Source organism: Corythoichthys intestinalis, chromosome 21 (assembly GCF_030265065.1).
Source record: "Corythoichthys intestinalis isolate RoL2023-P3 chromosome 21, ASM3026506v1, whole genome shotgun sequence".
NCBI lineage: Eukaryota > Metazoa > Chordata > Actinopteri > Syngnathiformes > Syngnathidae > Corythoichthys > Corythoichthys intestinalis.
In genome coordinates, this window is record NC_080415.1 from 22,801,873 (window position 1) to 22,827,033 (window position 25,161).

The following is a 25,161-nucleotide window of genomic DNA, read 5'->3' on the forward strand; positions in this document are numbered from 1 at the left end:
TGTTCAGTTAAAGAGATGGCTTTAGTGTCGAAGGCTGAAAAAGACGAAATAAACGAGCCGACTTAAGCATAGCTTTAGCTTTTTTTATCGACGCGACTGACAATGATATTCTCCTGTTTCAGCAAGCTATCCTTTACCATCAGCCCTGTCTTTCTTATATATCCTCTGGTTGTCCTACGTCTCTTACCGTTCTTGGGGGTAATTTAGTTAGCTTTGTGTAGCGATCGCAAATGCTACTCAGTGACAGCCAACGAACACTTTTAATTTTTTCATTGATAACACATCTTAATCCTATAATTCATTTACACTTCCCCCTTACTAAAGTTGTTTTTTTATATATATATTAGGGCTGTCAAAATTATCGCGTTAACGGGCGTTAATTAATTTTTTAAATTAATCACGTTAAAATATTTGACGCAATTAACGCACTAGGCCCGCTCAGACAGATTTAAATGTCAGTACAGTGAAAGGCCAACTTGTTAATTGTGTTTTATGGAGTTTTTCCGCCCTCTGCTGGCGCTTGGGTGTGACTTGCATATGTTATGTGGCGTAATGTCGCCCTCTGCTGGCGATTCAGTGCAGCTGATTATTTGGGTTTCGGCGCGCTTTTCTGACGTGATTATATGTCGACGCGAACTCATACTAATAGACAGTGCTATTCAGACCAGCTAACGTCCGCATTCAGTATTCAGTATCACACTGTTTGTGTCTAATACATGCATCGCTTGTGAGTTATATTCCTCCTTTGTTTATATTCATTAGCATTAGATAGTTATTGATGATGTGTATTTGAATTTGTTCTATGGTGAAATGCAGTTACATTTTTAGATGCTTGTGAGCTAATTGGCTAGTGGTACTGCTCAAATGGACACGTGTGTGTTCATTTTATGTTATTTTGTGATTTATGCAAGTTATTGACACATTGCCTTGTTATTTTCAGTTTTACAAAAATACAAGAAACGTGCTCCTGTCAAAAAGAGATGACTTCAGTAAAGCCCATGCAACTTTGCCACACCATCTGATTTCTTTTTGGAACTTATGTTCGCTATCTGTCAATTTGTGTACTCACACACATTGAGGACAGAATAGGGCTACTAGTTTATTTTTTGATTGAAAATTGTACAAATTTTATTAAAACGAAAACATTAAGAGGCGTTTTAATATAACATTTCTATAACTTGTACTAACATTCATCTTTTAAGAAGTACAAGTCTTTCTATCCATGGATCACTTTAACAGAATGTTAATAATGTTAATGCCATCTTGTTGATTTATTGTTATAATAAACAAATACAGTCCTTATGTACCGTATGTTGAATGTATATATCCATCTTGTCTTATCTTTCCATTCCAACAATAATTTACAGGAAAATATGGCATATTTTATAGATGGTTTGAATTGTGATTAATTGCGATTAATTACGATTAATTGATTTTTAAGCTGTAATTAACTCGATTAAAAATTTTAATCGTTTGACAGCCCTAATATATATATATGTATATATAACAGAAACGGTAACAGTGACAGTCAGATACTATTGTAATTCTTTTCAGGTCATTGGTTGTCAGACAGAAGCTGTACAGCACAATGTTACGCTAAAAGAATAAGTCAAAAATATAAAAATGGCTTACCTCTTTGTCCTCTGAAAGACCATGCCAACCCAACATAATGTTTACTGCATATAAAATGTGAATGGATTCACCGAGCTGGTGTTAAAGTCCGCGCAAGTTGATACGGTCTTCACATTTTTTCCTCCCGAGTTTTTGGTTTCCAGAAACGTAAGAAGAAAACATCCTTCATGTGTCGTAATGCCTACAGTCGTTTCTACAAGTCTCAAAAAAGAAATGCGTGATCAGCATGTTCGTTTTTGAAAGATTACCGGAGAAAAGTAGCACTAATTACGTTGTGTCTATGCGAGGGCGGGTCTATAATGTCCCACTTCGGCTTTACTTCCGCTTTACGATGCGACGTCACAGTCTAAAAATAGCCTGCGTGCGGTACGCCATTCTCGCAGTCGGCGTGATGTCACGGTGATGTCATCTTGCATAGCAACGTGTCGCCATTTTGAGAGGGGGGCACGCACAGGTAAACGTCCTTAGACAAACCTTGTCTGAAATTCATATATTTCAGCTGTGTTTTGAGTCTTTTTTTTCATAAAAACGTCTTAAACATGACTTATTATCACGAGTCACTGTCGACAGACGTGAGGAGGCGATACAACTTAAAATTAGCGTGTATTGGCCTGCAAATCTGCCCATACAAAGTCGCAGCTCATAGCTGGATAAACGATCCAAAGGAATTGCCTGCAGTGGAGTTTGGAAACATCTACAACTACCTCATAAAGTCACCCAGTAAGTTGACCTTTTTCAATTACGTGGAATATGCACTGTGTGGGACTAAGAAAACTGGTAGTGTATACGGAGTGATCACCTCCAAGCGTTATTTAGCCGTGAACACGTCACGGCAAAATAACCAATCCCCCCCAGGCCAATAATATACCGATTGACCGATTAGAGCAGTTCACGGCAAAAGAAAAATAACGCTTTGCGAGTTGTTGGTTCCGGTAATAATAACCACTGCCTAGTCTATTGAATCCTAGCAGCAAATTGGGGCAAAAAAAAAAAAAATCGATTTTAAGTTTACTCACGAGTAATAAAATGTCTGCTGCAAACGTAAATGTGCCTGGTCCATGGAACTGTCTTCTTTTACTGTTCCTCGATTGATTGCTTTCAGCCAATTGCTTGTCCTTTTCTTCTCACGAGGAAGAATGAAGAACTTCAAATGCGGCTCCGAACTCTTCCTTGTGTTACAACCCGCAACACGGCAACTTTTAGTCATTCTGACGGAAAAACAAAAGTTCAACGCGTTTGTACTAGGGCTGTCAAAATTAACGCGTTAACGCGCGGTAATTAATTTTTTAAATTAATCACGTTAAAATATTTGACGCAGTTAACGCACATGTCCCTCTCAGACAGTATTCTGCCTTTTGGTAAGTTTTACAGCAAGGCGTTTTGTGCTGTCTAACAGCGAACTCTTGTGGTCGCTTTGCGACATGGTTTATTTTTTTCTTGCCAGTTCAATATGGCTGCACGACGTCTCTGTTGTGCTTATATGATCCTTGGAAAAGATTTGTCCGTAAGTATGGTTGTTGTAAAGAATGTACATATTATGTTAATAAGCGAAATGTTATATTTTTTGTATGAGACGCTTTTTGTTTATTTTTAGTCAACCTGTATAGCGTGCTAAGCTAACGTTGTTGCTAATGCAATGCTTGTTTACTTTTTTTTGTAGTTTTACGTAAACGGTCTAAAGAGGACAATGGTTTGAGGCCATTTTATTAATAAATCAGATGAAAAAGCAAGAAGTCTGATTATTAAGGCGTCGTTCACTAGCTGTCTAGCTTTGGAAAATTCCAACAATTTATTTTACAGAATATATATATAATTCACAGAAAAATATGGCATATTTTATAGATGGTTTGAATTGCGATTAATTGCGATTAATTAATTTTTAAGCTGTAATTAACTCGATTAAAAATTTTAATCGTTTGACAGCCCTAGTTTGCACTACAATGCACGACAGAGCAACTGCTTGTGACTCGTGTTTTGCCCTCATTTCAATATGGCGACGCTTTGTTATGGCTGGTGACACTAGGCCTGTCGCGATAACAAATTTTAGTGTGCGATAATTTATCTCATAAATTTTTGCGATATTATTGCGCCCCCCCCCTTTTTTAAAAACCAATTCACAATAACACAGGGAGAATACAGTGTGTATTAATAGATCAAGTTCACCTATTTAAACGCAATAAATATTTACTCTTTAATTAAAACATTCTTTTTAAGAAATCACAACTAAAAACAATAGACCATGCCTCTTAAGTAAAAGACAACAATATTAATACCGCACAGAAACACAAACAGAATAAATAAAATGTGTTTTTCAAGAAAAATAAAATAAAATTGCACTTAATAACTTTTAGGCAAATGAAAACTTTTCCCATCATAGCTTCTGCAATGGTGTTCCGTAGGGATGCAACGATACAGTTAATTCACGGTTCGGTACGATTTTCGATTTTAAAAAAAAAAAAAAAAATTACGATCAAAAATTAAATTGCCATCATATAAACATGCATTTTAGTGCATACTATTTATGTGCTTACTTCTTACTGATCTGAAGAAATTTAGTCTAAAAGTGCTGAGAACAATCTTTACTGTTTGTAAAGTGAGGCGGGGCACACTGTTGATTGCTACAGCTCTCTTAGCAGCTAGGTTTACTACATGAGCAGGACATCCTATTTGTGGTCCGAATCCATCTGTGTCACGTACTGAATTAACAATATTTGCAGCATTATCTATAGTCACTGGTATGGATTGATTTGGCCTTCTTAACTTCCATTCAGTCATGGCAGTTTATAATTCATCGATGTAGTATATGCACTACATGTCCCATAATCACTCTGGGCTCACGTAGCCAATGGCATGGGACGTAGCAGATCTAGTTTGCTATTTCATGATATCTAGTGTGTGGGCGCATTAAAAAAGTTAGCAAACGCCACAAAAGTCGGGTGTGCTCATTACTGCACAACACCAGCATATGACAATCGACTTTCATAAACAGGACGAGTTTGAAGCACAGCGCTCTTAATTTGCTACTCAATGTTCATCATGTCCATTCAGCTGTCCGTTGTCAAAGCGAGGTTGTTCGTAGCAGCCAAGTCGGTAACAATGTTTTGGCGGACTTTGTTGTAAATATCCGGTGTTGTGCCAAAAAATAGCCGACCCGCGTGAAATGTCACCCCTGACGGGAGCTAGGGTGTCCCAAAAAAGTAAATCCAGGAAACTAATCTCGCACACCCTCTCAATGCATTCCACTTCTTGCCAAAGTACTGTGAGAAAAAATTCACAATGATCGCTTAATATTTAGGGTTCCCTCAGAGCACATGTAATGTCTGCTATGCCGTATACAGGGGGCAGCCAGGTAGGGGCATCATCCTGATCTGTTTTCAACTGTCCATTTGCACTCACATGCATAGAACGTATGCGGTGTTGCCTTGACCTGGTGTTGACAGTGTCCGATCCAGAAAAGCTATCTGAAACTTGAAGGGGGGGGGGATTTCCCCCCAAAATATCACCGATTTTGAAAAACTCATCGGATTTGGGAAGCTTACCACGTGGGAGGTGGTTTAAGCAAGTCTTTTTCTGATAGAATGTGACTTTACTTCGAGAAAATCGCACTTTCAAGCGATCATAGCATGGAACTGGTCATCGCGGCTGTCTTCGACCTCTTCTTCCGATTCTCTGGCCCTGATATTTCCCTGTTCGTCCGCTTCAAAGCAGAATGGAATTTTCTGGACCACTCGAAGGCATCTCCGATCCGAACGACAACCTCTCCGAGTGGGTGCGTCTCAAGACGGACGAAGTCGTCGGGTTTATCGACAGCCAGCTGGAGACCATCTACCACAGGGACGACTACTGCGAGTTCCTCCTCCTCGCCCACTTCTTCCTCACGGGCCTCTGGACAGACGTTGTCCGCTTCAACCGGCCTGGGGCGTACCACCGGGCTCGATGGATGGCCAAAGGCATCTACTCGCTAAAAAATCTACATGTTCCGGAAGCAGTTCCAACTCACTCCACATGAAGCAAGAGCTCTGCGCAAGATCAACGTGTTCGCAGTGACGGTCTACCTCAAGCGGTGGTTCGAAGCTCCAGTGACCGTCGATGCACCTGTCAACGACCTGGAGATGTGCGAGGAGCTGGACAGATACACAGCTGTTGACAATGAAGTCAGCTCGGCTGCTTCCAAGAAGTTCCGTGGGCATCTCTGGTACTTGAGCGAGGACTTGGCCCCCCTGGCGATGTTTTCAACGAAGACCAAGGAAGAGGAGAAGGCCAAGATGCTGCACAACCTCTACGAGGCTCAGGAGAAAGGGAAGGAACTGCAGCGGCTGGAAGCAAGGAGGACCCTTACACTCAAGAGGGCTGACCTGGGCGACTTCATCACCCGGAGGTCGCAGAACCTGTTCCACTGCCTGAAGCTGCCTCTCCCAGCTACAGTCGCGGATCTGCGGGAAGTTCCAGTTGTCGTGTTCGAGCTGAAGTCGGTGAATGATGTTGCCGAGCGAGCGGTGAAGCTGGCGACCGACTTCAACCAGTGCCTGACGAAAGACGAAGACCAGCGGCAGCTCATCTTTCAGGTCGTCGAACATCACCGCCGCCAATTCCCCACGGCTGACAAGGCCAGCTTCCAGTAGTGCAGCTGTCACTTCCCTGTCTTCAGTTGTATTGCTACTATCCAGTTGTAATGCACTTCAGTTGTATTGCACCAGTGCATGTAACACCTTGTCAAATGTGAATTGTGCAAGGTAGACAATCGGTCTGGGAGAGAGGCAATCATTAGTCAGAAGAGTACGAGACCGACACGTTAACCACTGCCAGTCCAGTGGGAATGTCAATGAGGGAAGCCTTAGCAACCAGCTATGGGAGTGAAATTTCGTGTGCTCGGTTCTTTTAGCAAGTGGAATACAATGAAGGGGTGTGCGAGTCTGAATCTGTTAATATGTGATTTTATATAGGGGGCCTGGGACACTCTAACGGGAGCGCCCACACGTCAACAACACTGGCACGCCGGAGATGGTCCGCAGTCAATCCGGAGCACTGACGTGGCCGGAATACGTTGAACAATGGGATATAATGGTAACGATTGGCTCCGGCGCTGTTTTTTGCCGGACCTGGAACGAAGATGCATTTTGCGCAGTTGGTAACAAGGAATCCGAACTTTTAACAGCACGTCTGCCGCACGCACGTGGACGTGAGGCGATAAATCGCAGCGGAAAAATTACCGCCTTCATTTTTATTTCTTGTGCGATAAATGGAATTATTGCATATTGCGACAGGCTTAGGTGACACCATTAATTCCCGGATGTCCGACTGCGAGAATAGTTGCAGGCAAAATTGTGTTCGGCAACAAACTGGCAGAATAGAATCTCCGCTTTTGTCACTTTTCATTCTGCAGACTTCATCTTTATGACCAGTGTTGTTAATCTTACTTTTAAAAAGTAATTAATTCGTTACAAATTACTACAAAAAGTAATTGAGTTGGTAACTCTGTTACCTGAATGTAAGAGTAATTAGTTTCTTGGCAAAGACACTGTTACCTTTCATGTTTTTTTTTTTTTTTCATGTTTTCAAAAAAAAAAACAAACAAACAAAAAAAAACATAGTAACCTTTGCTATGTTTGGAAGTAATTTAATGTTGTGAATCAACTGTTAAAGTTGTTAAAATTGCTCCCGTTTTTGCATTAGTTCCCTTCTGTCTACTTTCGACGTGAAAGTTTTTAAAACTGTTTCATCATTTAAAGATAGATTCAAGTCAAGGTTTTGCCGATTTAGGAGTATTTTAGATAAAAAGTTACTTAGGTTTGCGAGGAAGCCTTTCTGCGAAGTGTACTGCTTTAAAATGGCGGCTGTTTACTAACGCCGCAGTCTGTCATTTCGCACATTATGCATGTGATATCTAGGCGTAGATTTTAGGCTGTCGGCTACAGTCAGGAAATATTGGAGCCATCTAGCCTAGCATCGCGTTTACTACAGCGTCACAACAAACACTCTTCTCACTTTTCTCGCGTCATTCAACCAACGTAGTAACGCATAGTAACGCACGCCTTTACATCCTCGCACATTGTCTCGTTGCCGAAACGGTGACAAAATCCGAACGGAGAAAAAAAAAAACGTAATGCACAAAAAACGTACAGACTTTGAACGTACAGCATACACATTTAAAAATCAGTGCTCACTTGTACAAATTACGCCGAAACCGTACAACTTGACAGGTATGGATATTTTTTGTGTGTGCTAGGTTGCCATCACGCTATGAGTTTGACACCTCTGCTCTGAATGAATAGGAATTTGAAGCTATATTTTATGTCAAAGTTCTTCCATAGAATTTTTTAATATGAAGCAATGCGTTCAAAACATTTTGATGACCCTGAAACGCAATGTCAGCAATAAACTTAATTTACCAGATATATGCTCGGATAGTAGCTTAGCCCATGCTTGTACATACTGGCATCCAAGCTGTGTGTAATCTTGTGCGTGCGTGTATGAGCGCGCGCGATTTTTTGTCTTACCCAGTGGAGAAATTGACGCCACGTCATTTTTGACCGAATATTCCAGCCAGAATCTGTCCTCAGGTGGTTTTGGTTAAGCAAAGCAAATGGCTGTCTCTAAGTTGCTAGTCACATAATGTGTTTGAAAAATAATTTTGACCCGTTATAATTTTTTTTTTTTCATTCATTTTTGTTGTTTGTTTTATTGCTTTACAACTTTTATAAACAACATTTTACCGGCAAAGCCTTAATTTTAAATTCATGTATAGGAAAGTCAATTACATGCAATGACATTTTCGGCCACCGGGGGGGGGGGGGGCGGCTATGCCCCCCTTAATCTCACGTATGCTCAATTTGTATTTTTTGATCAAATGTGATACCCATTGCTAAAAGTTTTACTTAAATGAAAACAGAAGACAAAATATTGCAAAAAACAAACAAACAAAAAAACCAAAGACCAAATATGATCTGAATACATATTTATTAGATAAATATGAGGGTCTCACATGGTCTAACTACATACAGCTCTGCAAGGCTAAAAAAAAACAAACAAAAACAAAACAAAAGAAAACACACTTTTCCGAGCAGTATGAAATGATTGTACATACTACAATGTACAAACACAGACAGTGGCTTGTCCATGATATAAAAAATGTGAATTTACTTACAATCTTTTGGACCACTTTTTTTTTTGTATACAAACGACAGACAAAAACACAATATAACACAGACAGTCCCAAAAAGGGAGGGGAGAGGGAATCAAACTAACAATCTTCCACTTCCAGTAGAGGGGTTGCAAGCTTTTTTTTTTTTTTTTTTTTTTTAATTGTTATTATTCAGAGGAAACAATGCACATTCCCAGGGAACATGAATACATTTCTGTTCACATGTCTCTATTCATTTACATATATATACAAACATCCTTAGGACACGTGACCTTGCTTTAACCTGGGTATTATTTCCAGGCCTTCCTCGCTTCATTTGTATTTTTTAAACAAGACCCTTTAATGTTGATTGTGCAACTACAGATTAAGAGTACACAAAAGTGGCTCACCTGTACGTGTGGAGAAAAAAACCAAACAATGTTTTAATTCAAATAAAAAAGATAAAATGTGGCAGTGTATTTTTTGTCAGTGTGTTTAGAACTGGAAAGTACCATAATTTTCGGACTAAAAGCGAATTATGGGATATTTACACCAAAAGATATTAACCGGTAACACTTTGACAGGGCATCATAAGACTGTTATAAGACCAAATGAACCACCATAAAGCTTTGAACCAATTGGCTGCAAAGCTTCATTGCTTCAGGAAGCTTCATTTGGCCCTCGCTGCTTTCTTAGGGGAGACAGTCAACCTCTGCTGCCATCTGCTGTCAGCACTGTTGTTGTCCAACATGCCTCCTAGCATGCAATGCGGCGGTACAAATGTAAATAACAATTAAAATTCATGTTCTGTGCTAATTATTTTTTCAGTTACTGTTCCAGTTGTTTCACTAATTGCTAGTTAAGGTATTTGGTAACACTTAATTTGACAGTGGCGCCATAAGATTGCCATAAGACAATCATAATTATGACATGACACTGTCATGGGCATTAATAAATGCTTATGACATTTGTCAATAAGTGTCATCTGGCAAATTATGTCACTAACTCCATTCATGTCCATCTAGGGTCTTTTACATCCATTCAAAAGTGAGATCATTTGCCGTATGACACAAAATGATATCTGTCATAAGCATTCATTAATGGTCATGATTAGAGCTGAAACGAATACTCGAGCATCTCGAGTTTAAAAAAACTGATCCGAGTAATTTTATTCACCTTGAGGAATCGTTGAATTTTGCGTAAAGGAACTACGCACGCATGATGCTATGGTGGTAGCAGGTAGAGTCTGATGCTACGGTGGTAGCAGGTAGCAGCTGTTGCGTCTCATAGATATTATTTATATTGAACTAAATGTAAAATGACAGACTTGGCGGTGTTAGTAAGCTGCCGCCATCTTAAAGCAGTAGACTTCTCAGCGCTAATAAATAAGATTAGCGTTACTGTCCCTTGCTGACGTAACGTTAGCCCTGCGGAGGGCTAGGTTTCTAATTATGACTACTGTCGATGCGTGGTTAACGTGTCTTACACACAGGCTTTATTTATTCTGTAATAACGTAGCGCAGTAGAGTGATGAGGGTGTAAAATTAAAACATAATAAAGCTGTTAATTTTAGCACAGTAGTCATTGCTGGGTAAAACGCCAAGTAGAACTGGTTTCTAATGTGCTCCAATACAGCAGGTATCATACATTTATTTTGAACACTGCAGAAACTCAAAATCCAATCAGGACTTAGTTTAGACGAATTTAACACTTAAATAGAACTTAAAAATAGCTTGACACAAATGGAATTCAATTGAAACACGTGGGGAAAACACCTAACTTTTAAATGATGTCTGTTATCAAGCGTAATGACATTTTTAGGTAAGAAATATATATATATATTTTTTTGTTAAGATCTAGAAGTTTTCTGAGTGAAAGTGAATTTTTTTTCTTGTCACATCAGATGCAATTATTGGCTTTTTTTCAACTTGACATCAAAAGTAAAGACATTGATTGTCTGAAAATGGTTCAATATTTGGTGAAATGTCTTGTTTTCTCATGTATTTTTAATCTCGTGTATATTTAAAATTGCTCTTCACCTAAAAAAAAAAAAGTTACCCGATTAATCGATAGAACTTTCAGTCAAATACTCGATTACTAAAATATTCGATAGCTGCAGCCCTAGTCACGATAGTGTCATGTCACAATTATGACGGTCTTACGGGAGTCTTATAACACCGCTGTCAAATAAAGTGTTACCTATTAACCCAAGTAAATCAACAAATAAGCCGCACAGGACTACGTACAAGCCGCAGGATTCAAATTGAGGGGAAAAAAGTAGCGTCTTATAGTCCGAAAATTACGATAAGTGAGGCGGTGAAAGACACTTGCTCTCTTGATTTAAAAAACAAAACAAACAAAACAACAAAACAAAACAAAGAAATTATGAGGGAGTGAAATCTAGTTTTTTTTTTTGTTGTTGTTGAGAGTAACAATTTGTGAAATACTGTGATTTTCTTTCAAATACCACCGTATTGACAACAACGATACTCACGTTACATTGAAAGCCAGCAAGCACATTCAAAACGTGTGAAAAGTACAAAAATAAATGACAAAAAGGGCAAAATGAATAGCGAAAAAAATCAGGCTTCAGTGAGAAAGAGATTTCTAGCCTTACGGAATAATAAAATACAAAAAAACAGTGTGACGTGGTTGCGTGTTATCGAGGCATAAATGTGCTAAAAATAATTTAAAACCGGCTACAGTGAGAGCTGTTTTCTAGCCTTTTATAGATGAATACAAAGAAAGTAATAAAATAAATTACCACAAAAAATGTTAAAGGACAAAGTTTTAAAAAGATATACGCTTGATATATCTGAAGTATACCACCGTGTTGATAATTATGATTACACCAAACACCAGCAACGACATCAACAAAAGGTTAATTATCTCTGATAGGCTTCGGTGTTTTAAAAATATTGCTGTATGATCAGACAGACATAAAATAACTTAAAACATTTCGGGCGGCCAATTGTGGGTGGTTAACGTGAGGAGGATTAGCACAACGGACAAAGCAAATTTTTTTTTTTTTCCTGTTTCTTCATCGACACTATAGAAAAATATTCACAATGATATTTACAATCACAATAGCATTTCTTAGAAAATAATACATTTGCATACTTGACAGCACTCTTCTGCTTCAAACAGATGCAGGCGAGCAAATGTGGCACAAATACTGCGTTTTTGAATCCACTATGCCTTTGAACGCACACACACTCGCACACGCACATTCTCGCCCTTCCGACTTTGGTGAGCAGTTTCCCAAAAATGACTATGCTTAAACTAGGCAGCAACGATAAACAAAAAAAATCCAGTAAATCCATTCACTGAACGATTTCAGCAATGTCCCTTCAAGGTTAGTGTTCTGACAAATTCAACAAATATATATGGAACCTATTAGCTTGGCACACTTTGCACGTCATTCAAAATGATATGATCGACTATGGTGAAGGAATTTGCTTTTAAAGGGATCCACGGATAGAAAGACTTGTAGTTCTTAAAAGATAAATGTTATTATGAGTTCAAATAATTTGATATTGAAACCCCTCTTGATGTTTTCGTTTTTATACAATTTGTAAAATTAGTTTGACTAGTAGTTCGCCATTGTCGTAGAGGTCGCAGGGCGGTGATGTCACATGGTTACGCTGCCGGGCTTCCAGAGTATGACTCTAGCAACGTAAACATGTCATCGGTTCAACCCTTTCAATTTGAACCCAAGAGGAACATTAATTAGCATGACAGCAATGTCGATAAAACGAGCAGCAAAAGCAAACTGAACAGGAAAGACGGGATGAGACGAGGAAAAAAAAAAAAAAAGTTCTGCCAAAATGTGCTATACACCGGCGAAACGTGCTACAGGAGGTGAATTTGACACCCCAAGTACGTGCGCGTTCAGCTTGTTTTGTCTAGTTGCATACAGACACAACATACTAAAGATGCCTAAAGAAAATACCTAAACATAGTAATTAGGGTTGGGCATAATTTGAATTTGAACAGTTCAGGTTCCGATTCCAGGTTGCGATTCTGGTTCCAAACGATTCTCGATTCCAATTTTTTTAATAGGCAGGGTAAAAAAAAATTGCATGTTTATATATTTATATGGTGGAAAACATAGACAAGGCTGAAAAAGCAGTTTCTGCTCTTGCAGCCCTCTTTAAAATAAACTACTGGATTGTAAGCCAAAAGAACTGTTGTGTTTGATAAAACAATTTGTCTATATGCTGCCATAGCAGATTCATGATGCATTAAGCCCCCACACTATTTTTAATTTGTCCGTTTTACCCTGGAGACCCCCGTTTACAGCTTTTGTTTCAACCAAGCCATATAAAAGAAGGTAAGTAATTATATTTATTATTCAAAATGTCTGTTATTTTTGGCTTAGAATCATTAATTGATGTGTAATACTTAGTTAAAAGAAAAAAAAAAAAACCTAAAAAATTATTCACTCACATTTTACGTCACAGTGAAAAAAAATAGTGTCTGTAAATAAGTCCTAATTGACTTAATTGTATTTTTTTTGTTACTGTCGCATTTTCCCCAATATTTTAGATGATGATTAATCGATCCAAGCAAAGACAAATTGGGAGGGGGGGCTTTAAAAGGGTAAATATATGAAAACGACATTTATGCATCTCGCCCCTTGTTATATTACCATGTTTGATCCATAAAATCCCCCCAAAATCCGGCTGTGGCCATTCACAGCTGTGTCTTGACACTCGGAGATACATGCTACGCAGAGTTTTTGGATTGAAAATAGGTAAGTACGCGATAATATCTTGTTCAAATCATGGCGTCCTCAATATTTTAGATTTTTAAATCAATGGCAGTATTTTATGTGCTTCTAATAATTTGGTAAACGAGAACAATTGTGGCTTATTAGTCTATTATTACAAGTGTTTAAGTCCGAGGTTCCCTTTAAAGATTTTGCTGCCACTGACTAATTAACGTCAAAAACATTTGAACTGGGAGGGCTGACGTCGATCATTCGCCGTCTAAAATGGATTACGTGTGAACAATAATGAGCTGAAGCGTACGTGGGAAAACACTTTATACTTACGCACACATGAAATGAATATAAATATATTTGTCAAGACTTAATTACATTTTGAAATAAGGCTAACATAGCAAAATATGGAAATATGAAAGTGAAGCCCTGTTCACTTTCAGAATTTCGACAGAAAAATAGTAAATGATCTTGTGCTTTTAAAATGATACGTGACAGAAATGACAGACTGGTTTCTTCTAAAGATGATGAATGCTACAAGTGGATGCCTGTGGAGTCAAAACAATGGATAGCTGCACAGTTCCAAAATTACCTTCCGACATGTCGTTGTTTTGTCAACGTCCTTTCTGAAGCGAAACTATACAAGAGGAAGAAGAGAAGGGGAGTGCATCTTTGTTGTGTTTGTCAAGTTTTCAGTTGTTTTCGAAGAGCGACAGGAGGTCGTCGTTGCTATTGCTGGGGAGGTCCGGGGGGTCTAAGTAGGACAAAAGCTCGTCCGGGTTGGCCAGCTCTGGAAGAAGCTGCAGCAAGAGGAAGAGGTGGAAAGTTAACTCATTTGCTCCCAAAAATGTATAAATACCTTCTATTTTTAATTGTTTCAGTGTCCCAAAGACGTATTTATACGTCTTTTACGTTTTTTTTTTTTTTTTTTTTCCAAAAAGACATCTCTGGGTTCTGATTCAATTTAACTTCAAAGCACAAAGCTGAAAATGCATTTTAAAGCAATAAAACTGGCCACTGGAGGGCAGTAGCACATTTGGTAAGACCCGCAACCCGATTCAACGGCAACGAACGGCCAAGCCGGGCGCCGGCAGAAGAAGACTGAATGGATGCCAGGCGGCGGACGACCGAGCAGAACGACCGGGACCACTAATGCAGCGGACAATGCCTTCGAGTCAGTGCTGCTCGCGAGCAGAGCCCACAGAGACTCAAAAAAATTCATCTTTATGAGACAGTCGGCGATGAGGGAAATGTTTACCCTGCTGTCGCAGCCAGAACAGCGTCATCTTTCAGTTAGTATTTTGTAAATAAATTGTTACTTTGCTATCAAAAGCTCTATTTGTCTTGTTTTTTTATCTTATTTTGTAAAAGGAAAACATTATTCAGACATTTGGGATGTAACTAAAGCAAAAAATAGCTGTGTGTAAGTCAAAGTTATGTTTGAAATGTATGCTTTCACAAAAAGCTCAATTTCTCTGTTTTTTCATCAGAAATTGGAAAATTGCTCAAACTAAGCTATATCCTAATGCTGATTTCTAAAGAATGGAAAAAGATGAACTAACTTTTTTTTCTGCTGAAAGAAGAGAGTCTAATCTTTCTTTTGGTGGGTTCCATGCTTATATAGCAATAGAACAGAATTTTCTGTGGGCCTTGCAAAATCAGTCAAAATCCAGCAAAACAGCCGGGAGCGAAGTGCCTTGCTCCGGTGAAAATGGCTGGGAGTGAATGAGTTAAAAATGGAGACAGTGTTGCAAAAGTTTGCACATCCCGGCTACTCACGTCTAAAGAAGGTTCTGGCATGTCCGACCCGGCTTGGCTGTCCAAACTGCTGGAGGTGTTGAATGTCAGGTCGCCGTGCGGGTGGCTGTTCGGACCAGGTTGTTGTTGCTGAGGAGGAGGGGGCGGAGGTTGTCGCGAGGGTGGCGGGGGGCCGGTGTGGTGGAGCTGCTGTTGTTGCTGCTGGTGCCCCGATTGGCCACCCGGATGCGGTGAGCCGTGTATGCTCTGCTGCAACGTTCCGTGTGAGGGCTCGTTGACGGAAGAGTGAGGTATCTGCAAAAGAGGTGGTAAAGAGCATGAACAAAAACAGCGTGTGGCAGAAACGCAGAAGACTTTGCCCTAAAACTTGGTCAATTGGCAACTCACCGAGTCAGGCATGCTGTGGGAAAGCGGCTTGTCCGCGCTCATCAGGTTGTTGGGCATGTCGGGCGGGTGCGAGAGTTGGGGTCCGTGCATGAAGTCGGTCACTGACGTCGCACCCGGGGTCCCGTGAGGAAACTCAAAGTTGCCGTGGTAACTGTTGCCTAGAAATGCAACAATTTTAGCAAATTAGCCACCGTTCACCATGTTAGGGATGTGACAACATATCGTAATGGTGATATATCGTGATACTTTGTACCCCAAAAGGTATTGATATGCTCCTGCCTAGAATCGAGATATCGTTTTAAAAAGGTTTCAATGTTTAAAAAAAAAAATCTTCCACCATAATACCGTATTTTTCGGGCGAAAGTCGTTTTTTTCATAGTTTGGCTGGGAGTGCGACTTGTACTCAGGAGCGACTTATGTGTGAAATTATTAACACATTATTATATCTAGGGCTGTCAAATGATTAAAATTTTTAATCGAGTTAATTACAGCTTAAAAATTAATTAATCGCAATTCAAACCATCTCTAAAATATGCCATATTTTTCTGTAAATTATTGTTGGAATGGAAAGATAAGACACAAGAAGGATATATACATTCAACATACAGTACATAAGTACTGTATTTGTTTATTATAACAATAAATTAACAAGATGGCATTAACATTATTAACATTCTGTCAAAGCGATCTATGGATAGAAAGACTTGTAGTTCTTAAAAGATCAATGTTAGTACAAGTTATAGAAATTTTATATTAAAATCCCTCTTAATGTTTTCGTTTTAATAAAATGTGTAAAATTTTCAATCAAAAAATAAACTAGTAGCTCGCCATTGTTGATGTCAATAATTACACAATGCTCATGGGTGCTGAAACCCATAAAATCAGTCGCAATCAAGCGCCAGCAGAGCGCAACAAAACTCCCAAAAACACAAGTAACAAGTGGACATTACACTGTGCTGACATTTTAATCTGTTTGAGCGGGGCATGTGCGTCAAATGCGTCAAATATTTTAACGTGATTAATAAAAAAAAATTTAATTACCGCCCGTTAACAGGATAATTTTGACAGCCCTAATTATATCATTTCACATGTTATTTTGGTGTTTTGGAGTGACACTGATGGTTTGGTAAACTTGTTAACATGTTCTTTATGCTATAGTTATCTGAATAACTCTTAAAAGCTATGTTACATTAACATACCGGCCACGTTCATATTTCATTGTTCATGCATCATGTAACATTATCATACTGTACACTTATTCAGCATGTTGTTCTCAATTGTATTTTTTATTTTAATTTTAAATTGCCTTTCAAGATGACATATCTTTTCTATGTGTTGGGTTTTATCAAGTAAATTTCCCCCAAAACTGCGACTTATACTCTGGTGTGACTTATGTTTTTTTCCTCTTTGTTGGGCATTTTATGGCTGGTGCGACTTATACTCAGGTGCCACTTACAGTCCGATAAATACGGTAGTGTCTCAGTTAACGCTAAGGCTGCCATTGACTGTGCGCGACGCCCAATCTATTTAGACTGGGAACGTTCGTTTGTTCAAAACCAGAGCATTCACAGTCATTCAGTCCCAATTTTCGGGGCATTTCCAGGTCATTCATTTTAGGGCATTTGCAGGTCATTTCCTGTTGAGTTTGAGTCGCTGCCTATTCATTTGGGTGATTCCCAGGTGACTTCCTGTTCTGTAACTCAAAATAAGGAAGGGACCCACCAAATCAACAGGTAAATGATCTTAAATGGCTAAAAATTTACTCAGTGCCTCGCATTGGCTGCCACTGACGGCCATAGACGTTCAATCCATTTGAAGTGGGAGGGATGGCAGTGGCTGCCCCCCTCCCAGTTCAAATGGATTGGACATCTACTAGTGATAAACTCATTTCAATTCATAGCAGAAGCTTGTTTTTCTGTTTATTAGTCGTTTGTAGAATATCCCAAAATGATTTCCTGACCAATGTATCGATAATCGTTGTATCTCCATATCGTCAGATCATCGTTATCGTGAGCTTTGTATCGCAAATCGTTTGGTATCGAGAGATTCTTACTCAGAGTCTCATTCCCTATGCGGATGCCCTACCTTGACCGCCATATTCACCACTGTTGACGCCTTGCTGCGAGGGGTACGGCGAGGGTCCGGGGCCCAGCTGGGCGATCATGTCAGTGACATTGGGCATGATCATCTGGCTTGGGCTCATGGTCTTAAAGCGCTTGGCAAGAGGCGCGTCTGGGTCTTCCTTGATGTGGATCTCTGACTTGATGGCCACTGGCCGCCAACTGCACGTCGGGTCGATCGTCACCTCCTCAAACTCTGAACTGAAGACACAAAGACAAGTTGTTTTACTGTAGTGTTGTTTTTGACAGCCCCTTTAATTATTTTCGTCTTAGTCTTTTGGATGACAAGACTTAGTCATTGTCAATGTCTTAGTCATTTTAGTCATTTCAAAATACGTTTGTCTTCGTCTAGTTTTTGTTTTACGAAAACTTAACGTACTTATTTGTAAGAAATATGAATGTTATGGCTTACTTCTGAATGGCATTCAAGATGCCCCACATGTACTGGTCCACTTCCAGCCCTTCTAATAACGCTGTTTTACTGCAGAAAAAAAAAATCACTTGGTGAAAAAGTCATTCATCATTTGTAATCTAATCCATTTTTTTTTTCAAAATGTAAACATACTTGCATACAGGACATCGCCACGTTCCTCGCTCGCAGTTCAGTTGTAGATATGATTCCAAATCGAAACACTGAAAGAAGTAAACCATTATCCAGCTGTCATTTTTTGGTCATTTTTTTTATGATGGCATATTCCCCGCCGGCTGTACCTGAACATGCTTGCAGTCATGGCCTCTGGCTGGCAGCTGTATTCGCCGGAAGGTGATGGGACATTTAAGCGAGACCTTGATGGCCGTCTGCTCCACGCCGTCCTCGCCGTTGAGGGCAGCGTTGCCCGATGACGACGCCACACTGCTGAAGTTTCTCTTGACTTTGAATTAAGAAAGTAGATGTATATAAACGTCCACAATCAGGTTTCAATTACTGATTCGTATCAGGCCATGGTAGGGTTCACTGTATATACCTTTGGTGATGCAGTGCTCAGCCGGTAATAGCCTCTTCTTCAGTAAACCCTGAAGAACAGAGCGGACCGACGGCCTGTGGACCAGCTGGAGCACAAACAAATGCGACTGCGGGAGGAAACGCTTAATGTTAACTTAAAACGAATTTTTTAAACTCTGGAGCTGTTGCACTTACACAGCAGCAGGCTGTGACGGTGATCTGGATGGTGTTTCTGCCAGGTTGGCAGACATGCTTCAAGTGCAAGGGCTTGTGGGAAGTTTTGTTGTCACCACGCTCGATGGTGAGCGGTGTGGCGTTCACGCTGACCTGCACCGACGCCGGCCAGTTGGTGTTCATCTGCCGGTCCTCGTGGTGGTAGCACTTAAACTGTAGCTCCAGGTCTGACCTGGAACCAGCAAATGAACATTCGAAATGATGTAGGTCTACTTCTTACATAAACCTTTAAACTGACCGTCTCTGTATTGCAACCATTGACCATAGACTTCACGATCAGTTGAGGGGAAACGGGGTAGGGGACCTACTTTCAAAAACTTAAAATTCAAATATTTTCAAAACCAAAGCCGCTAGCGACCTAAAACCAAACAGGCATCTCCCTTAGGCACATATGATACTCCATGAGCAGTGGCATCAAGAAATTCAAAGTTGTTCCGTAATTTAATTTAATTAATTAATTAATTTTCGGAGTATAAGGCGAACCTGACTATAAGCCGCAACCCACCAAATTTTACACGAAAACTGCATCATAAGCCGCACTGGACTGTAAGCCAGCCACAGCTGTCCTCGCTGTATTATGTGATATTTACAGCAAAAGATTTTAACCGTAACACTTTATTTGAGAGCGGCATCATAAGACTGTCATAAGACCAAATGAATCACCATGAAGCTTTGCAGCCAATAGGTTCAGCGCTTCATTGCTTCAAAAAGCTTCATTTGGCAACCATTGCTCCCTTGGGGGAGACAATCAAACCTCTGATGCCACCTGCTGTCAACAATGTATGGTCCAACATGCCCTCCAGCATGCATTGCAGCGCTCCAGATGTAAATAACAATAAAATTCATGTTCTATGCTAATTATATCTTCAGTTACTGTTCCAATTGTTTCATTAATTGCTAGTTATGTTATTTGTTAACTTTATTTGACAGTAGTGCCATAAGACTGTCATAAGACCATCATACTTATAACACGACACTGCCATTAGCGTTTTTAAATGCTTATGACAGATGTCATTTTGTGCCATCCGGCAAATTATCTCACTTTTGAATGGATGTAAAGATCCGAGCTGGACATAAATGGAGTTAGTGACATCATTTTTTGGATGACACTTAATGACATCTGTCATAAGCATTGATTAACGGCAATGACAGTGTCATGTCATAACTATGATGGTCTTCTGGCAGTCTTAAGATGCCGCTGTCAAAGTGTTACCTATTAACCCAAATAAATCGGCAAAAAAGCCGCACTGGACTATAAGCCACAGGATTCAAAATGAGGGGAAAAAAGTAGTGGCTTATAGTCCGAAAATTACAGGAATCATTTTTTTATATAACTAAACTTAAAATGGCTATGAAATTCTCAGATTTTACGCTAGATCAGTACTTCTCAAATGGTGGGGCGCGCCCCCTCAGGGGGGCGCAGAGCGATGCCAGGGGTGGCGCGAGTGACCTCGGGGAACATGCTTTTTTTTTTATTTTTTATTTTTTGCCCTACTAGAATAAAGTGTATTTGCACATCCACTCCGTGGGTGGCAGTGGCGCTCTCATTTTCATAGTGCGTGCAGTATTTTTGAAGTAAGCAAGAGCACACGGAAGAGACTCATGCAGAGCTGGCCTCACGCAGCGACCCACGGTCTTCTCCGGTTCTCACGTGTCCGGCTGAGAAGTGCCGTTTTCGGCTTGGGATCGTCACGACCACCGCCCTCACCTACGGTTCGCCCTCGGCCGCCGAGAATGCGCTTTTTTTCGGGCCGTTTGCCTTTTGGCTTTGACTTTTAATACAGTGGGAAATGAGGAAAGACCACTGTTTACTGAGTCTAAAAATGATTATAGCGGAGAGTCTGAAGCCAAATCAGTTAAGACGCCACTTAAAGACATTAGACCTCAATCTCATTGATAAGCCGCTTGATTGTTTTTCAGCGAAAACGTGCCGAATATTGCCAATTGTCACAATCGTCCCGCTTTGTCAGTGTTATATCAGTAAACCAGTGAGCACTGTGGTGAATCAGCGAAAATAAAAACTTTCCTTCTGTCCAAAGACATCCCCCCCCCAATTCAGTTTTGTTTTTTCGATCAATTTTTTTGGCATGTTGTCCTGAAGAGTAAATGTTTCTAATCAATTTAAATTTGTTATTATTTACTGATTTTATTACATTTTATTTTTCAGTATCAAATGGTCAAAAATGTACCTTGAGTGTATTTTTACAGTTTGGATGTGCGGATGTGGAGGCGTACTTATAATCGTAATATTATAGACAAATGATACTATTTACAGTGGCGGCAGAGAGTTGGGGGGGGGCGTGAAACATTTACGTCTTCCTTGGGGGGGTGTAACAGAAAATAATTGAGAAGCACTGCGCTAGATAACACAAAAATCACCAAATACAGCGATAATCACCTATATTTTCAGGGTCAATAGCAATATGTAACATAAAAGGTTTTGTCTGAAATAATGACTTTTTTAGAATTTTTTAGAGTGCAATTTCGACACAAGTTTTTAACAGCTCATAAATCACTCAATTTTCAAATAAGAAACTTAATACTTGAGGGGAAAAAAACCAACAACCTTGAAAGCACTACGCAATCTGAGTCAAAAATTGTTATTCGATATTTTCTGCGGCCTATGGTATACTGGGGGCGGGATTCAATAAGCTTCGGCTTCTCCCGTCAGCTCTTTTCTTTTCGGGTTGAATTAATTGTAAACACATATAAATGATGTATGTTTGTTTGATTTGTCATGCCTGAAGGGAAAATAAAGAAAGCATGCAGAATCCTCTTAATTTTACTCAACAAAAGCAAATTTTGCATTTTTCTATATACATTGACATCAGTCATTAGTTTAAATTCCAATGTCACTATTGCCTCAGAACATCTTGCCGGTTATCTGGCCCTCTTCATTTTTAGATTGAAATGTTCCATAAAATAAAACCCGTAAAAGCCACATTTTTCGTATGGATGCAGAAATGTCTAAATTACTAGTTTTTTGCCCCAAAAAATGGGCAGTTGGCTGAAAATGACCTGATTATTTGAACATAAAGTGTATGGAAACAAAATCCAAAATGCCGGCACAAAACAAAGTAAGTTGAAAGTTCTTGTAAATAAATGCGCAAATCCCGAAATGTCTATAGATATGAACGTAAAACACAGTCTAGATTGTTTGTTAAAGGCAAAAAACCAGGCAGGTATCGTTCATTTTATGTAAATAATTTAAGCTAAAGTTGCACTATTTTTTTTCCATTCATTTCATTTTTTTTCACGTTTGAAAGTGCATGCATGGTGCTATTTTATATAATAATTACCTTGAATCCTTGACCAAATCACTCGAGACAATCCTGCCTGCTTGTATGCACTAAACTTTCGTCCTGTTTCTACCTAAATCTGGTGAACGCAGCGTGTGTTTAAGTTTATCACAGTGAAAGCTGCCACGACGCTTTAACTGGCCCGGCCCCCTACAGGAAGCCGTGGCGTGTCTGTAGGAGCTGTCTTGTCAACTGATAGTGGAGATTGACATTTGACATTAACATTTGCGGATCATGATATCTTACCTCCACATGAGGGTCTGGTGGACTGAGGGCCGCAAATGGAAGACGTGATTGCTGACTGCCAGGTTATGCTCTAACCTGAAGGGCTCCAGGACGACCCCATCTCGGACTGGGAAGGTGAGGCGCAGCTCCTCGTTGTGGTTGCCTATTGAAATAATGAGCAGAGTCAGGACTTGTCGCATAACTTCAACAAGCATCCATAGAGACAAGAATTAAGTTACGGACCAGGTGGTGGAGGAAGAGCTGTAATATTTGGTTTGATGTCAGGCGGAAATGGTGGCTTCACGTCTTGATTGGGTGATAAATATGGAGGGATGTTGCTTCCTGGGGTCATTGGAGGCGTTGGATTGCCTGGTACTGGGGAGTGGGGGTAATTGCCCATTGGTCTGGGTGGCTGTATGGGGAAAATGTGAGTATTTAAAATCTGCGGATTTACAAGGTGAAAATTAATGGGTGAGATTGCGGACTTACCCCATTTATATTACCCTGGCTGTATTGATAACCACTTCCCGAAAAGTTGGTGGTTTGGCCATTAAAAGGTGGCTCTTGCTGTAGTTATCGGAACAAAGAATGCAACAATATTAGAAATTCTCACAGTACGGTAAAGTAACAGTGAGTTGTCATACTTTATAATACTGGCCCATGGGGCCGCTGGGTGGCGGATATTGGGACTGTAGCTGCTGTCCTGGCATCCGTTGCCCGGGGTAGTTACTGGATGGCAGCGGCCGAGAAGTGTTGGGTGTCGGGTACGGGCCTTGCTGGTTGGGGAACTGGTGGTTTGGTCCATACTGCTGCCCCCCGTAGTTGGGCTGGGAAATAGAAAGTAATTTAGCAAAGAAGCATTCTTGACCAAGGGTCTGCAACCTGCAGCCCCAGAGCCGCCTGTGGCTCTTTTATTCTTTTGCTGTGGCTCTTCGTGACTATGGCAGTGGGGTTTTTCAGTGACATTCATTCATTGACAATGTTAGAAGCCCAATCACCCTTCCACTGTGAATTTCAATAAGTTCCTCACTAAGTAGATATCCACTCGAACTGGCAATGGGTTATGAGCTGTGGCATTCCCCAAGGTTCAATCTCAGCACCCCTATGGTTCATTCTGCATCAAAAACATCACTAAAACCAAAGAAAATCAAATGGATTGGACGTCTAACTCCATCAATGGCAGGCACTGAGTAAATCGCAATGTTTTGACATTGAGAAATATGATAGTTATAACTTCATTTTAATGTGAGGCCATGTTGGTAGTGGCGGTGAAAGGTCTTTGCTTCTGTCATGAATGGAAATGATTTATCACTAGTAGTAGACATCCAATCCATTTCAAGTCAATTGGACATGTATTAACATCAATGGAGACCAATGAGTTAACGAGTATTTGATTTGAATTTAAATCGGATTGTACAGTTTTCAAACCTAATTCTTAAATTTGAAGATGATGGTGCAGACTACAACCAAACTATAGATAAACTAAACAAAAAAAAAATCATTTTTCTGTTGCAGCTCATTAAAATGACAAATGTCAAAGGGCTTCTGTGGCTCCTGGTATTTTTATTTTGGCAGGAGATGGTCAAAATGGCTCTTTGAGTATCTAAGGTCGCTGACCTCTGTCTGACCTCTAGAGTATCACTGTGATGCAGCCACATACACTCACCTCCCCTGGGTACGGTCGTTTCATTCCCTGCATGGGCATGCCTTGAGGCCGGGGTCCTGCATACCCTTGCTGGGGCATCCTTTGGCCATGACCTCCAAACGGTCCCATACTTTGGCCCCGAGTCTGATTCATCCCCATTGGGGGGCCGCTCATGTTGGATGCATTCATGCCTGAGCCCATGTTACCAGGAATGGATGGGGGTCCACGTGGTCCATGCTGGTTCATGAACTGGCTATTGTAGCCTTGGTTTGGTCCCATCTGGAAAGAGGAACTCATCTGGAAGATAAAATAGGGCTTGAGCTTGTGACTTAGAGGAGTGAAATGCTTTTGCAACAGTTAGTCTTACTGGTCCGTATTGATTCATGTCCTTGTTTTGAGTCTCCTGCAAAGCTGCTACGGTGGCAGTAGCAGTGGCGGTTGCAGTGGCCGCGGCGGCAGCAACAGCTGCTGCTGCTGCGGCGGCTGCAGGCTGGGTGAAGTCTGACGGTGGCCGCGAGTGGGGAGGCATGCCCATGCCTCCAGGGCCAGGGTTTGGTCCCCCGGGATAGCTTTTGATAAAAAAAACAGAACTTAGTACAGTGTTACCATGATTCATGAGTGCCCTAAATTGGAGAGACGGCGAGAATGAAAAGTGGTATTTACACCCCCCCCACACACACACAAAAAAATGTTGCCAAAAAAAAAAACAATTTTGCCAAATGGCAAAAAAAAAAAAAAATGCCACATGCCAAAATCCATTTTGCCACATACCCCAAAAAATGCCACATGGCAAAAAAATGCACATGCCAAAATATATTTTGCCACGTGACATGACAAAAAAATGCCACATGCCAAGAAATGCTACATGACAAAATCCATTTTACCACATACCTCGAAAAATGCCACATGGCAAAAAAAAAATGCCACCTGGCAAAATATATTTTGCCACATGACAAAAAATTGCCACATGCCAAAAAATGCTACATGGCAAAATCTATTTTGCCACATACCCAAAAATAATGGCACATGGCAAAACAAAATGCCACATGCAAAATCAATTTTGCCACATGCCCAA

At 40.2% G+C, this 25,161-nt stretch overlaps 1 protein-coding gene across 4 annotated transcripts in view; it reads right to left on the reverse strand.

Annotated features, from left to right (window-relative positions):
- Positions 1-8,572: 8,572 nt before the first annotated feature.
- Positions 8,573-25,161, reverse strand: part of LOC130909140 (zinc finger MIZ domain-containing protein 1-like) — a 175,233-nt gene continuing 158,644 nt past the window's right edge. For all 4 annotated transcript variants that reach the window (XM_057825258.1, XM_057825259.1, XM_057825260.1 and 1 more), the window contains 15 exons: positions 24,454-24,655; positions 24,108-24,383; positions 23,086-23,268; positions 22,931-23,008; positions 22,685-22,853; positions 22,463-22,604; positions 18,879-19,089; positions 18,706-18,811; positions 18,452-18,612; positions 18,306-18,373; positions 18,153-18,221; positions 17,706-17,941; positions 15,621-15,778; positions 15,255-15,527; positions 8,573-14,275 (listed from right to left, as the gene is read on the reverse strand). In XM_057825258.1, the coding sequence (XP_057681241.1) occupies positions 14,168-14,275; positions 15,255-15,527; positions 15,621-15,778; positions 17,706-17,941; positions 18,153-18,221; positions 18,306-18,373; positions 18,452-18,612; positions 18,706-18,811; positions 18,879-19,089; positions 22,463-22,604; positions 22,685-22,853; positions 22,931-23,008; positions 23,086-23,268; positions 24,108-24,383; positions 24,454-24,655 (2,440 nt within the window). In that variant the 3' untranslated portion in view covers positions 8,573-14,167. The remainder of the gene's footprint in view (positions 14,276-15,254; positions 15,528-15,620; positions 15,779-17,705; positions 17,942-18,152; positions 18,222-18,305; positions 18,374-18,451; positions 18,613-18,705; positions 18,812-18,878; positions 19,090-22,462; positions 22,605-22,684; positions 22,854-22,930; positions 23,009-23,085; positions 23,269-24,107; positions 24,384-24,453; positions 24,656-25,161) is intronic.